Here is a 16,805-nt window from a genome sequence, read left to right on the forward strand (position 1 = left end):
CCGCCTTTTTACTGAGGCAGGGCGGCTTAGCTGCGTCCAGTCACGTAGTACTATGTGACTGGAGTGCATGTGGTTTCGGCGACACATTTAGACACAGCGGGAGGCAGGCCGCGGGAGGAACGGTGGCGGTGATGGCCGCTGCTCTCCCACGATCATCCGAGAAACCTGAGAGAAGACCCGCCTGCTTACGTAAACAAAGCAGGCGGATCTTCTGTCAGACAAGCAGGGAAAGATCAGCAGTTTCAGCTAAGCTGGCATACATTTAACCCCTTTGATCACCCCCAGTATTAACCCCTTCCCTGCCAGCGTCATTTATACAGTAACGGTGTTGTTACTGTGTTGTCATTGTTTAGCACTGATTACTGTATTAGTGTCACTGGTCCCCAAAAATGTCAGGGGTCCGGTCTGTCTGCTGCAATGTCGCAGTCCTGCTAAAAATTGCAGATCGCCGCCATTACTAATAAAATAAACAAGTCCAAAAATCTATCCCGTAGTTTGTAAACGATATAACTTTTGCGCAAACCAATTAAAATACGCTTTTTGGGAATTTTTTTACCAAAAATATGTAGCAGAATACAAATTCGCCTAAACTGATATAAAAAAAAATTAAACATTTTTTTTTTAGGGAGTGTTTTATAGCAGTAAAAAATATGGCGTTTTTTTCAAAACTGTACTTTTTTTCTTTATAGCGCAAAATCGAAAATCTGTAGAGGTGATCAAATACCACCAAAAGAAAGATCTATTTGTGGGGAAAAAAGGACATTGATTGTATTTGGGTACAGTGTCGCATTTCCGCGCAATTTTCCATGCCGAATCACAAAAAATGGCCTGGTCATTAAGGTGGTAAAACTTTCTGGGGCTGAAGTGGTTAAATATACAGTAATATTAAAGACTTGAGTTAAGAGAACGCACACACACCACAAATATCTCTGTAAGATCACCACTACAGGAGTGTCATTCAGGAGCCAGTAACACCTATCAAAGATGATATCGGTGTGGATCAGTGTGTGTATCTTAAAAAGCATAGTCAATCATCATCCCAAGTGTCTGGTACCACATACAGAGACAGGGAGGGGTTAGATTTGTTGTGAGTTCACCACATACATTTGAATGCAATAGGCCAGTATCCAAACCCCATATAGTATATTTTGGAACTGTTCAATGCATTTCTATATAGAAAAAAATATATGAAATAGGACATGGGACTCACTTTTCAATAGTGGTAAGCTTGGAATAAGCCGATTTTGATTACACATGCAGTGGGTGATGATATGGTTATCCCTCCAAAGTGCTTCTTTCTGGGAGTGACAGCCAAAAACGTACAGTGAGTTCCAAGTGGTGAATAAGAAAAATATTCTCCAAAATCCATAATTATAATATTACAACTGACCTGTTGGAAAATGCTGATCCCTTACTGCATTATAGGAGAAAGATGGCTCTGATTGACAAAATTCCACCCCCATGCCCGCTGCGCTTTCTGCCTGGCGGCGGTAACGTGGGTGGGTAACCTGAAGCGCCAGCTAATGATTGCAAATGGAGGGGCAAACAAGAAAGCCGCTTTATGCCCTGCTTCCGGGGAGGATCAGCCGATCCCGGAAGTAGTGTGTGCCGGGATGCGCCTAAAAACCTCCAATTGAGGATAAATGCATTAAAGCAATATGGCCTCGCCCCGCCAGGGAACACAGGGCACCCCCGCTAACGAACCTGTTGGAGAAAAAAAAAAAAAGCTTCTGTGGAGACATATGATCCTCATACCCTTTTGAGACATGACCTAGAGAGAAAAAAAAGGGGAAGGGGAAGATGGAATTGGTGTGTGGTATTAATCGATCAAGGCCGATGCGCTGGAATGTCACATGGGTCCCCCAGGTGTCCCAAGTGTGCTTCATGTCCCCCATGGGAGGATAGTACCCTTAATGGATTAAAACCTAAATTGTGATTTAGTTCAAAAATGGTTGGCACGATAATCAAGATTTTTGATATATGGATTTGCCTATCCCCAAGATATGAAACCAAGAGAAGGCCAGGGAGAGGAGAGTTGTTATAATGCCAGACTTTTATTAGATACATTATTTGAGTTTCCTGCAACACATGCAGGGCAAAAATGAATATAATAATTTAAAACTTGACTTTCCTATTAGCAAATTATTATAAAAAAGATTTATAGCTAATAAATTAATTTAGCCCTGGGAATTGGGTAGCCTGCAAGATCACTATCTATTTAGTTTCAATTCTCAACAATTGGGGGTTGACGTCACCCCCCCCCCCTTTCAGATGTAGGGACGTGCTTGAAGGCAAAAAATTCCATCACAGATGGATCAAAATTGTGATAAAGCCCCTTATGCCTGCTTATGGCTGACTCCATCCTGCCATTCCCGATCAAATAGACATGATCTCGTATACGCTTCCAGAATGGTCTCTGGGTTTTGCCAATATAGAAAGCCTTGCAACTGCAAGTAATGATATATACCACTCCTATTGTTTCACAGTCTATAGCGAGTGGAGTCGTCCAGGAACAACCATTAGGTAGGGTTATATTACTATATTGGGCTTCACCCATTCACAAAACTCACACTTCCCACATGGGAAAGTCCCCCTCCTTTTGCTTCCAGTATTAGATAATACATGACTCTTTGTAAGATGACTTTTTGTCAGGCGATCCTTAAGGGAATTAGCTTTTTTGTAGGCGATTGAAGGTTTTGGACTTACATATTTGGCCACAATGGCATCGTCAGTGAGCAGATGCCAATGTTGTGCTAGGATAGTATATATATTTGTGAGTGTTTGGAAAATTTAGTTATTAATCTTGTGGGTTGAGAAAAGTTGTCCTGTCTTTTTGAATTGTCTATCTTTCTGCCTAGCTCTCTTAAAGGCTTTTTTCAAACAAGTCTTTGTGTATCGTCTTTTAAGAAGTGTGGTTTGTAGTTCTTTGGCCAGTATCAAAAAATCTTCTTCTCTGGTACAGTTCCTCCTTGAGTTGAAGATACTGTCCATATGGGATACTATGTACCAGAGATTTTGGGTTGGCACGGGTAGAGTGCAGAATTTTATTGACAGATGATGGTTTCCTGTACAGATCGGAGAAGAGAGCACCATCTTCATCCACCCCTATCTGTACATCCAGGAACATGACCTTTTCCTCGTCTGCATTGCATAGTAAACTTGAGATTAAAATGATTACAGCCTGTATGATCCATAAAGGTGTTCAAGTCTGATCTTGTGCCATCCCAGATTATGAAGACATCGTCGATGCACGATTTAACATGGCACTTGCCCATTGATGGGTCCTCACTGTAAAATAACTTGCGTTCCCACCCCCCCAGGTAAAGGATGGCATTTGATGAGGCACAACATGTCCCCAGCGCTCCCCCCTGCACCTGGAGGAAATGGGAACCCCGCAAAACGAATACATTATGGAACAAAGTATATTCCAAAAGTCGGAGGACAAATGAATTGTATGGCCACAGAGATCTCTCTGCTTCTCCTTTTAAAAAGTCACCAGTGACAGAGAGACCCCTCTTGTGGGGTATAGAGCCTCAATATAAATGGTGACCAACCACATATTTTGGGGGACAGAAAGGTCCTCCAGAATGCGTAGTAGATCTCTAGTGTCTTGTATATAGGATGGTAGAGAAGAGACGAAAGGTCTCAAATAATCATCTAAAGGCTTGCTTGCATGTTCCGTCAGGCATCCTATGCCCAATTACTATTTGTCTATGTTCGTGTTTCTCAACCTTTTTACAGTCAAGGCACCCTTTAAAATTCCAATCTCGAGGCACCCCATTCTGAAGTTTAATATTTACGTTTAATGGAGCAGTCTGCTAGCGGAAGCTCTGGATGACCCAATCTATTTCTGGCCTTACCAGAACTTCAGCTGTCTGTGTGTCTGAGGCCCTTGTTATCTGTAAACCAAAACCAGAGCCTTTACAACCTATCATCTAAGGAAAATGCATTCTTTTGGTTTTATCCTTATTTGATGCATTACGCTCTACTACGCGTCCAGGGAGTTGAATGAGACCTTTTCTGTCTTTCTTTTTTTTATACTTCTCAGCTGCTGATTACAGCTATTGGAGCATTCAACGGAGTGGCCATGAGCTTAACCACTTCCAGACCAGAAGATTTTCTCCCTTAATGACCAGGCCATCTTTTGCGATTTGGCACTGCGTTACTTTAATGGACAATTGTGCGGTCGTGCGACACTGTACCCAAATGAAATTGGTGCCCTTTTTTCTTTTCTTTTTTTTGGTGGTATTTGATCACCTGTGCGTTTTTTTTTTTTTTTTGTGCTAGAAACAAAAAAAGAGCGACAATTCTGAAAAAAATAAATTTTTCACTTTCTGCTATTTAACATTCCCCCCCAAAAAAACCTTAAAAATCCAATTTTTTCATCATTTTTAGGCATTTTTATGTATTGTGCTACATATTTTTGGTAAAAAAAATCCCAATAAGCATATTTTGATTGGTTTGCACAAAGTTATCACATCTACAAACTAGGGGAAAGATTTGTCATTTTTATTATTTTTACCAGTAATGGCGGCGATCAGCGATTTTTAGCGGGACTGCGACATTGCCATGGACAGATCGGACCCCTAACTGACATTTTGGACACTTTTGGGGGGACCAGTGACATTACTACAATAATCAGCTAAAAATATGCACTGTTAATGTTATAATAATGACACTGGCAGGGAAGGGGTGTGGCAGGCGCAGCACTACAAAGTGCCTTATGCGCTGTGGCATTAGAAGAATTGGATGTCTCTGACTTCAGTCTAACCAGACTGTCTGTTACTCTATAAATTCCTCTAATACCGTTCTATGGAAAGCAGTAGGTTTAAAGAGCACACCAAACGCTTAAGATATCTTCTTTATTAACTTCAACTTTTCTTCATAGATAACAGTGACACTTTTGCAGCAGACAGTCCATGTACAACATGTGCTGAATACAGTATAACAAATGGTGGATATATTTCTCTCTCTCTATTGCTGTTTAAGTTTGTTTGCTTGGGTTTGGTTTTGAGTTGTTAGAGTTGTTTGGGTTTGTTCGATAGTTTGAATTCAATATAACTTTTGAAGTTTGATAGTTTGATTTCGTGTTCGAGTTTGGTGGAACTACAAGTGAACACATAACTAGTTCAGTATACAGCTCTAATCACATTACTAACAATAGGAACATGTATAACTGTTAATTACCTATTTTTGGCCACTTGCTTCCATAAAACTGCTCTGTGGATCTGTGTGTCTATTCAGTTCTCTTGCTCTGTAGTGGAATGAGAAGGTTGGCTGAAAGCATGAGGCTTCAGAGAAAAAAAATGGGTGTAAGGCTGGCTGTGATTGGCCAAGACTGTTGCTGAGTGTGAGATTGGCTGTGATTGGCCACAAACTCCTTATGGGTAATAAAGTTTAACTCTGTGCTTTCTGGTTTAAATTCTGCTGTGTCTGAGCTTACCTTACAGGCATATAAATGAATCTTACAGGCAAATTTCCTTTTGCTTCTGTGAACACAACCTACAACTGTTATAAAATAATTCTAAAAAACGAAGTACCTGCGCTGCTTAAACCGAAGCCATTAACATCAATTATACTAATTAATAAATTTGAGAACGCTCTGATTGGCGGAGCGAAACGCGTCAAGCCGTCCGAACACGTAGTACGTCATTTCCGGCTGCAACCTCTTCCGGCTTCCGGTTACACGGGTGGAACGCACGGCCATTCGTTTGGCGTCCCGTGGGTTTGCTAAAGGCGGATTGACTTTCCACATATTGTAAGTGTATCTTTATGTTGTGTGTATAATAAACTTTTGGAACATACTGCACGATGATGGCCCTTTTCTTTTTATGATATTGGGGAGCATTACCTGGATAATTACCTGGATATAGAGGCACAGGAGATCTACAGCTTGTATCTGTTGGCGATCCATAGAGGTGTTCACCTCATAAAACCAGTTTTAAGGCGATATTTCTCTCAGCTTCTGGTGAGTGGGGAACCGAGAGGGGAGCACCAACTCACTAAGACTGAGCACCGGCACTTTATTCATATATTTATTGAGCACGAAGCACTTATATGAGCAAAAGAGACTTGCACTTTATTCAGTTTGGAAGATTATAATTGCTATGAACTTTTAATTTTATATTTATTTTGATATGTGATATGTTACACATATGAGATTATTTTTGGAATATATTTATTTATGTTGTTATTTATATTTAGTGTGACACTATATTTGTATGCACAGTTTCACAGTTATTTATCTGCACGAGCACTTTATGATGATATTTATTAATTAGTATAATTGATGTTAATGGTTTTGGTTTAAGCAGCGCAGGTACTTAGTTTTTTAGAATTATTTGAAAGGTATCACCTTTTATACCAGCAGCAGCTTATTTATTTAATTTATTGATTAATTATTGAGTTTAGACATATTTATTTATTTATATTGGTATCACTTATATCCACCGAACCGAGGTATCCTAAGCGCAAGCCCCTTACATTCTATACAACTGTTATGTGACATCCAAACATGAAATCACAGTAAAGAACTCTGCTTTTGTCTCTCACATATAAACATATGCACTGTATTGAGGTTATTAACAGGTCTAGCTGTATATGCATGTAGGTCATATTTGCAACCTAGGACCGGTTCTAGCTGGCCAGCTACAAGGGGGTTAACCCAGGGGCGATCAAATGGTTAAGTGTGAGCCTAGGGGGTGTTTTCTAACTGGGGAGGGTGGGCTTGTGAAATCAATACAGAGACCTGTGTTCCTAAATAGGAGGATCACAGGAGCTCTGTATTGATTGCACGGGGAGCGCTCGCGGGTGCCCAGCGGCAAACGTAGCCACCGTCCCCATGGATCGGCTTCTTTCTACTGCGATTCGTGGGAACCTGCCGCCGTATAACTGCGGTGGCTGGTCGGTAAGTGGTTAAAGCAGGGGAAATGCAGCCACAGTAAGGCATACTACTGACCTGGCCGGTTTGGAAGCGGTTCTGTTCCGCTGTATGCGGTAAAATGGCAGTAGAAGGGTTAAAAAAAAATCTTAAGTGGATTCTAAATGCATTGATTCGACAGATTTAAGATGATATTCTTGTTGAATTCTCATATTATCTTTTCCATGAGACATGCTTAATAACCTTTGGCAACAGTACAGCATTTCTGGTGCTCTGATCAAAATACAAAAATTGTGCATGGAAGTGTGTGTTTTTTTTTTTTTTTGTTAACCCCTTCAATACCGGGCACTTTCAACCCCTACCTGCCCAAACCAGTTTTCAGTTTTTAGCGCTGTCACACAATTGCGCGGTTATGCAACACTGTACCCATATGAATTTTTTTTTTTTTTTTACACAAATAGAGCATTCTTTTGTTGGTTGGTAATCATCACTGTTTTATTTATTTTATTTTTATTTTTTGGCTAATTCTATAGAAAAAAGGCCAACAAAAAAATCCCACGTTTTTTTTTTTTAGTTTCTGTTATAATAATTTGCAAATAAATAATCTTCAAAAATTTAAGCCAAAATGTATTCTGCTACATTTATTTGGTAAAAAAAACCTAAATCAGTGTTTTATTATTTAGTTTGTAGGAACAAACCAAAGTCCAAACTAATGAGATATAGATATTATATATATATATATTATATTTTTTTTTTTATCTGAAAATTGATCAATCCTCATGTACTGATTGCCTATCATTTCCTAAGGCCTGAAAATGCAAAGACTGTAAAGATATTCCCAAATGACTTTTTGGGAAGTAGATAAGCCAAGGTATTTAGTAAGAGGCATTTCAACTTTTTCGAAGTTGTAATTTTTTTCACAATTGTTTGAAAAATAAAGACATAATGTTTAACTGACTCGTGACAGAATGTGTTTAAAAAAAAAAGGTGACTTATTTTTTTTACAATGTGACCAAATTAATAATGTGTTACCATAGTAAGTTAATTTAGTAATATACACGTAATATAGTACTCTGGAGAAGTGATCAGGATTTTTTTTTTTTTTTGTCACACATGATTGCTTATACCAATTAATTTTATTGGTATAAGCAAGCATTTTTACATTACTAATCACTAATTACTAATCACATGGTACAGATGGGCTGTGATTGGCCCTGTCTGTGCCGTGTCATCACTGACATCACTGACCAATCACAGCATGAAAGGAAGCCATCCATTGTTTATAACTGTCATGTGATCTACTGTGATTGGTCACAGCGATTACCCGATACAACTGACAGATCGCACCTGCAGCACAGCATTTTCTGATAGGGCGACATATGATGTCCACCCAGAAAAATGTAAGTCCTGCCAGGCCATCATTTTGCAATAGGCGGAAAGTGGTTAAGCCTGTTGCTTTTGCTGCACTGCTTGAATTAAACTTTCACTAAACCCACCAACCACCTTAAATGGTCTGCATGTTGATACTGGTTAAAGCTGTTTTCATATTTAGTTTACAGGGGTAACTGTTTTTTTTTTTTTAATGCATTGCCTACAAAAAACAAATTTGTTTTTCATAATTTGTAGGTATAGATGAAAGATCTGGTACTTCATCCTGGGGAACCAGCAATCAGATGAGCCCATCTTATGAATCTTCAAGGGTAAGTGTGTGTTTTCTACTTGATTTTCCAAACATGTCTTTAATGGGGCAATATATAATGGCAAAAATAAGGATGAACGATGTGCGTCAACTGTCAATGCTCAAACTAGAAAGCTTTGATCACATTGTGAAAGAGTCCTGTTTTTATATTCCTTTATTTATTTTTTATTGGCCCTTATTCATGGTCCAACACATTAACTTTTTTTAATCCTTCTTTCATGTATCAATCTTTGCAAAATCTGTCCAAATTGCCACTAATTCCGACCTATTACAGTGCCTTGAAAAAGTATTCATACCCCTTTTAAATTTCCCACATTTTGTCATGTTATAACCAATAACGTAAATATATTTTATTGGGATTTTATGTGATAGACCAAAAGAAAGTGGCACAATTGTGAAGTGGAATGAAAAATGATAAATGGTTTTCATAACTTTTTACAAATATCTGAAAAATGTGGCGTGCATTTTTCAGCCCCCTTTACTTCGATACCTCTAAAATCTAGTGGAACCACAATATGTGTGTGTGTGTGTGTGTGTGTATGTATGTATATGTATATATGTATATATGTGTGTGTATATATATATATATATATATATATATATATATATATATATATATATATATATATATATATATATATATAAAATATCGGGTTTTTCTTTTTTTTTTTTTTTATTGATTAATTGGCAACACGTTATTGATTGGGTATAAAAATAGAGAGTCAGTGTCTCAGAAGTAAAGATTGGGAGAGGTTCACCAATCTGTAAATCTGCATCAAAAAAATTAAGGAACAATTTCAGAATAATGTTCCTCAACATCAAATTGCAAAGACTTTAAATACATCATCTTTATGGAAAAAAATATATATATCATCTAAAGCGCATAGATGAAAAGATTCTTAGAATCTGGAGAAATCTCTGTGTACAAGGGACAAGGCCGAAATGCAATATTGGATGCCCATGGGCACCTCAGACAGCATTGCGTTAAAAACGGGCATGATTCTGTGAAGGCCATCACTTAATGGGCTCAGGAATACTTTAAAAAAATCACTGTGACCGCAGTCTAAAAATACAAGGTAAAGCTCTATCATGCAGCTACCATATCTGAACATGAGCCAGAAACACTGCTGTCTTCTCTGGGCCACAGCTCATTAAAACTGGTCTGTTGCAAAGTAGAAAACGTTTCTGTGGTTAGACGAATCAAAATTTGACATTCTTTTTGGCAGCCATTGGCACTTGCATCCTCCAGACTAAAGTGGAGAGGTGCTCAGTTTAAAAGCTTGCATCTCTGATGGTATGGCAGTGCATTAGTGTGTATGGAATGGTCAACTCTCACATCTGGAAAGGCACCATCAATGCTGAAAGATATAGCTAGGTTTTAGGGCAGCATATGTTCAGATAAGGGACAATAGTACTCTCTCAAAACTCCAGCAACTGGTCCCCTCAGTTCTCAGATGCTTACAGAGTGTTATTAAAAGAAGAGGGGGTGCTACACAATGGAAAACAAGGCCCTGTCCCAACTTTTTTGGAATTGGGTTGTACTTTGCCAGCTTTTTCTTGCCCTTTCCCAACTTTTTTGGTGACTTGTTGCTGCCATCAATTTCAAAATGACCTTATTTGTTTCTTAAAATGGCGTAGTCTTAGGTTAAAACATTGAATATATTTTCTCCATTGGGAATAAAATATGGGTTTTTGAGATTTGAAAATCATTGCATTCTGGTTTTATGTAGATTTTACAGTCTCTCAAATTTTTGGAGTTGGGGTTGTTTGTCTTAAGTGGAGGAGAAAAAGGGTTTCTGAAATTGCTTAGAGTTTGCTTGAGTTAGGTTTAAATGTGTTAGTCATTTATACTGTATAAAGTCTATCTGAATCCATTAGTCCATGGTTCCGGTTTGGTTTTTTTAATTTTTTTTATGTGGTTATCTTCACATGAAGCTTTTGTTGGCTCTAGCATTATGTAGGTAGTACTAACACCATCTGCAGATGTGTTTATTAGTGGTCAATTTAAATACACAATTTCTCTTCTAGTAATGCTTGGTCGCAGACCACCCAAGGGCAGCAGTTTTCTCGCAATCTTAAAATATATACAACTTGATGAGGAAATCAGAATGGGGAAAAAAAATGTTGCATTACTTTTGACTTGTAATGAAGTTATTCTCAACTACGATAGACTATTGACTTGCCCATTTTTGGATGTTGCAATATCACCAAATTACTGAAATGCTAAGGAACATTTATGTACAACTAAAAAATGTTAAGGGCTTTACTACCACTGGTATGTTAGCTGTAGGCTACAATGCGTATACAACAAAAGACAAAATCATCCTATAGATAGCCACACAGCTGTATTGCAAATATTAAAACGATTGTTTGGAAAATACTTATGAATACATATTTTGTATCTTTAATTTATTTTATCAAATCATTTGATATTTGTATTACAGCCGTACTGTTACCTGTGGAGTTATGCTAAGAATTGTTTTTTATTTTTTTGTTTTATTAGCTTAGGATAGTATAGTGGTTATATCCCCTGTGGGTTTTATTTATGCTTTTTCTCTGGGAGAGATTTTCCTGTGCCTCTAGTCCCTGAAACGCCACAGAAAGTGAGATCAATCCAAAGTAAGGAGAAATCTTTCTTAGTTGTCACTAGAAGAAATACAAAACCCGATTTCAAAAAAGTTGGGACATTGTACAAATTGTGAATAAAAACAGAATGATGTGGAAGTTTCAAATTGTAATATTTTATTCAGAATACAACATAGATGACATATCAAATGTTTAAACTGAGAAAATGTATAATTTTAAGGGAAACATAAGTTGTTTTTAAATTTCATGGCTTCAACACATCTCAAAGTTGGGACAAGGCCATGTTTACCACTGTGTGGCATCCCCTCTTCTTTTTGTAACAGTCTGCAAATGTCTGTCTGGGGACTGAGGAGACAAGTTGCTCAAGTTTAGGAATAGGAATGTTGTCCCATTCTTGTCTAATACAGGCTTCTAGTTGCTCAACTGTCTTAGGTCTTCTTTGTCGCATCTTCCCCTTTATGATGCGCCAAATGTTTTCTATGGGTGAAAGATCTGGACTGCAGGCTGGCCATTTCAGTACCCGGATCCTTCTTCTACGCAGCCATGATGTTGTAATTGATGCAGTATGTGGTCTGGCTTTGTCTTGTTGGAAAATGCAAGGTCTTCCCTGAAAGAGACGATGCCTGGATGGGAGCATATGTTGTTCTAGAACTTGGATATACCTTTCAGCATTGATGGTGCCTTTCCAGATGTGTAAGCTGCCCATGCCACACGCACTCATGCAAACCCCATACCATCAGAGATGCAGGCTTCTGAACTGAGCGCTGATAACTTGGGTTGTCCTTGTCCTCTTTAGTCCGCATGACATGGCGTCCCAGTTTTCCAAAAAGAACTTCAAATTTTGATCCGTCTGACCACAGAACAGTTTTCCACTTTGCCGCAGTACATTTTAAATGAGCCTTGGCCCAGAGAAAACGCCTGCACTTCTGGATCATGTTTAGATATGGCTTTTTTTTTTGGCCTATAGAGTTTTAGCCGGCAACAGAGAATGGCAGCTCGGTGGATTGTATTCACTGACAATGTTTTCTGGAAGTATTCCTGAGCCCATGTTGTGATTTCCATTAAAGTAGCATTCCTGTATGTGATGCAGTGCCGTCTAAGGGCCCGAAGATCCCGGGCATCCAGTATGGTTTTCCGGCCTTGACCCTTATGCACAGAGATTTTTCCAGATTCTCTGAATCTTTGGATGATATTATGTATTATCCAACTCTTTCTGATATTGCACTATTTTTTGCTGCAGCATTGGGGGAATTGGTGATCATCTGCCCATCTTGATTTCTGAGAGACACTGCCACTCTGAGAGGCTCTTTTTATACTCAATCATGTTGCCAATTGGCCTTTATAAGTTGCAAATTGACCCTCCAACTGTTCCTTATATGTACATTTAACTTTTCCGGCCTCTTATTGCTACCTGTCCCAACTTTTTTGGAATGTGTAGCTCTCATGAAATCCAAAATGAGCCAATATTTGGCATGACATTTCAAAATGTCTCACTTTCAACATTTGATATGTTATCTATATTATATTGTGAATAAAATATAAGTTTATGAGATTTGTAAATTAGACCGGAAGTACCATGTACGGGTGCATCTCAAAAAACTTGACTATCGGGCATGGCCAGGATGTGAGCCAAAACGGACGTGTGGACTCTGAGCTCCATGCAGATTCGTCTGATTCTTCTGAAATCGGCCCCATTTCTTTTTACTTGGAATCTCCACCTTCCTCTCCCTACCTGCTGGAGCCCTTGGTGACAGCGATAAGGTTCGCAAAAGGCCGGGGTAAGCCGTTCCGAGGCCCGAAGCCCCAGTCTTCTGGGAAGGGGTGGGTCACGTGCTCTCCTGGTGCCATCATGCCTTCTTCATCTGGAGCACAGTGTGGCCAGAGGACAGAGCTGAGCGCAGCCAAAACCCCTCTAGCAATGGCATCCCCTCTTCCAGCTGAGGTAACCTCTAGTCCTTCTCCACAATCAGAGGCAGCTCCGGATGCCATTACTAAACCTATTCTGGAGGCCATAGAGGGGTGTACGGCTGTCCTAATGGTGCACATAGATCACTTGGCCTCTGAATGTACACTGATCCGCCATGATCTGGAGAAAATTAGAGGACGACTTGCAGAAGCTGAGAACCGCATTGGTTCGGTGGAGGGTCAGCAAGGCTCCCAATGCATCACAGTTGGCAGATCTGAAAACGCTGGTGAGCTTCCTGGTTCATAAAGTGGATGATGCAGAGAACAGCTTGAAGCACGATAATATTCATGTGGTGGGCCTACCTGAAGGGGCTAAAGGCACCCACTCTGCCATCTTTGCAGAATCTCTTTACAAAGCAGTTGAATTTACCTGACATGCCACCCACTCAGTGTAGAGAGGGCACATAGGGTCCCTACGGGCAATCTCCAATCTGGCGCACCACCCAGACCATTCCTTGTACGTTTCTTGAATTTCAGGGACCAGGACATATTGGCTGAAGCAAGGAAGCATCCTGAATTCCACCAGGGTGATGCGATTTCCAGATTTTTCTGCTGAGGTACAGAAACGTTGTCTGTCCTTCACTACGCGAGAAAAACATTGAGTACAGTATGCTCTATCCCAGTCGTCTGAGGAAAGGGATTTAGGAGTAATTATTTCAGAAGACTTAAAGGTGGGAAGACAATGTAATAGAGCAGCACGAAATGCCAGCAGAATGCTTGGATGTATAGGGAGAGGTATAAGCAGTAGAAAGAGAGAAGTGCTTATGCCTCTGTACAGAACACTGGTGAGACCTCACTTGGAGTATTGTGCGCAGTACTGGAGGCCATATCTCCAGAAGGATATAGATACTCTAGAGAGAGTTCAGAGAAGAGCTACTAAACTAGTACATGGATTGCAGGAAAAAACTTACCAGGAAAGGTTAAAGGACCTTAACATGTATAGCTTGGAAGAAAGAAGAGACAGAGGGGATATGATAGAAACTTTTAAATACATAAAGGGAATTAACTCGGTAAAGGAGGAGAGCATACTTAAAAGAAGAAAAACTACCACAAGAGGACACAGTTTTAAATTGGAGGGGCAAAGGTTTAAAAGTAATATGAGGAAGTATTACTTTACTGAGAGAGTAGTGGATGCATGGAATAACCTTCCTGCAGAAGTGGTAGCTGCAAACACAGTGAAGGTTTAGGCATGCATGGGATAGGCATAAGGCTATCCTTCATATAAGATAGGGCCAGGGACTATTCATAGGATTCAGATATATTGGGCAGACTAGATGGGCCAAATGGTTCTTATCTGCCGACACATTCTATGTTTCTATGTTTCTGAGGGTTCCACGTCAGGGTACTGTCAGATTCTTTGATACCCCCCTGGAGGCTAATGACTGGATCGATAATCTTTGATTTCCTGGTTGGCTGGCCAGGAGTGAGGGGTCTCTAATGCTGATGTTCCAGTATGAAGTCTGTGTTTAAAATTTTTATTCTGAGGGACGTCAGCGGGTACTCCGAGATGGACTTTGCACTCTCTGATTTCATGGTTTTCTTACTCTTTGGGGTGCGTGAGATGTCTATGGATACATACCTATGCTTCTACACTTAAAATCTATTTACATATCAAGGAGCAGGAAGACCAAGGCTCTGGCATCAGCCTATTCTATCCTCGCTATGTGGCACGGAGTCTCCGATGCCTTGTGAAAAAGTGTTTTTCTTTTGTTTTCTTTGTGGACCAACGGATTGCATCTTTCATTTTTTTTCTCTGTTTTGTTTTTTGAGGTCATGCTTTTCTGCTTTTTGGGATACGTTTTTGGTAGAAAGCTGTGTGTATAAGTTATTCCTGTTTTTTTTTACACAGCAGCAGGTAGTTAAATCAGACTGGGAACTATTTTTGATGTTTTGCAATGTTTCATTCCTGACCTAGGCTATTTAAAGAAAAATGGATTTACTGAGGTCTTGTGTTGTAGGAGTTAATGGCTCCTTTCATGCACCTTCCTCTTCTTGTGGCTGGGGACTTTAACACCATATTAAATGCCGTCTTAGACTCCTCTAATCCAACCAGGATTTCTTCTGTGGATTTGTCCTCATGGGCAAGAACGGCATCTCTGACTGAGTGGTGACGTTGAAGGAACCCTACTACTCAAAGCTTTTCCTATTTATCGAAGACACATAAGTCCTCATCGAGGATAGACTTCGCTTTTGCTAATGATCACATGCTGCAATTGATGAGGGGAGCCAATTACTTACCAGAGGGCCTCTCGGATCATACCCTTATGTCCATTCATATTGGTCTGCCATCAAGGATTAGGAGGTGGTGCATGGAGGTGGAGAGGGTATCCTCCCAAGTGGTGCCTGTTTTTTCTTGCTACTGGGAGGACAACCTCTTCTCAGCATCTCTTCCTGTTGTGTGGGACACCTTTAAAGTGTTTAAGCCACTATATGTGATCTTTTTACATCATCCCCTCAGTTGGATTACAAACTGCATCCTAGTGCCCGTGCTTTATTTAAAAAAAAAAAAAAAAAAAAAAAAGCAGATTTGGGCCGGATTTCACAGCTCCTAGTGGCGATTATGTGACTTCCAGCTTTCTCTTCTCTTCCAGTCTGTAATCTCCAGGGGGCGGGCCAAGAACTTCCTTTGATGTCAGCTGGGAAAGGAGGAGAGGCGGGAGTCACGTGATGGCCGAGTAGGGCTTTTAAAACAGGTAGACTGATCCTGGGTCACAAGGGCTGAGTCCTTATTTGAGCAAGGTGACAAGAACGACAGAGAGTGCAGAGGAATGTCCCTTGCATTGAAAAAATCTGCAGGGATCTGTGCTTACGGATCTTGCTGATATCTTAGATACTTTTGAGGAATATTACAAAACACTCTATGCGCCTATCCCAACTTACAATGTACAAGAACTGGAGTTATTTCTCCCCTCTCTAGCTATTGCCATCCTGTCGGATTAAGATATGGACAACCTTGAGGCAGATATCACTGAGGTAGAGTTAGTTATTCAGGCCTTTCCTCCTCACAAATCGACTGGACCGGATGACTTTTGTGCTGAATGGTAAAGGCTGAACATGGAGGTTCTTGTTCCGAGACTTAAATCACTATTACATTTTTGTATAGAGAATAGGGTTCTTCCCGACTCCCCTATGGAGGCACAGGTTGTTCTTTTACCTAAGCTGGGCAAGGATCCTCTGGAATGCACATCCTATAGACCCATTTCACTTCTGAATCAAGATCTTAAGATCTTGACCAAGATACTAACCACTAGATTATCACTGTTCATCTGTAGTTTGGTCTATAGACCAGACTGGGTGTAAATTAAATTTAAATAGCTCCATAGAGCTTATTATACTCCTGCAAGATCAGCCACCATTTATGGCACTGGCTCGTCTGTGTGTTGGCGCAGTGACACCTCTCCGGCCGATTCTGATCACGTTTTTTTGGCACTGTCAGCCGATACAGGAGTTCTGGACCTGGGATCACCCCCACTCTACAAGATTTGCTTTACCTTAACTTTCTCGGGCACAAAGGACTCACTTATCTCACTTACTCTCTTTTATGCTTGCAAGACGATAATGTTATTTTGAAAGAAACCAGAGGCTCCATCATCATAGGGGCTGCCCCAGAAAGTTTGAAAAAGTATGTCAGTGTTGGCTTTCAGCCACTGACACCCTTGGTTGAGCTGTAAGGTA

General features: G+C 40.0%; 1 protein-coding gene across 4 annotated transcripts in view; it reads left to right on the forward strand.

The window, feature by feature from the left end:
* TCF12 (transcription factor 12) overlaps positions 1 to 16,805 on the forward strand; it is a 289,221-nt gene that overhangs the window by 68,169 nt on the left and 204,247 nt on the right. For all 4 annotated transcript variants that reach the window (XM_082256686.1, XM_082256687.1, XM_082256688.1 and 1 more), the window contains exon 4: positions 8,507 to 8,580. In XM_082256686.1, the coding sequence (XP_082112812.1) occupies positions 8,507 to 8,580 (74 nt within the window). The remainder of the gene's footprint in view (positions 1 to 8,506; positions 8,581 to 16,805) is intronic.

This window comes from Pelophylax lessonae (assembly GCF_965119305.1).
Source record: "Pelophylax lessonae genome assembly, chromosome: 4".
NCBI classification, from domain to species: domain Eukaryota; kingdom Metazoa; phylum Chordata; class Amphibia; order Anura; family Ranidae; genus Pelophylax; species Pelophylax lessonae.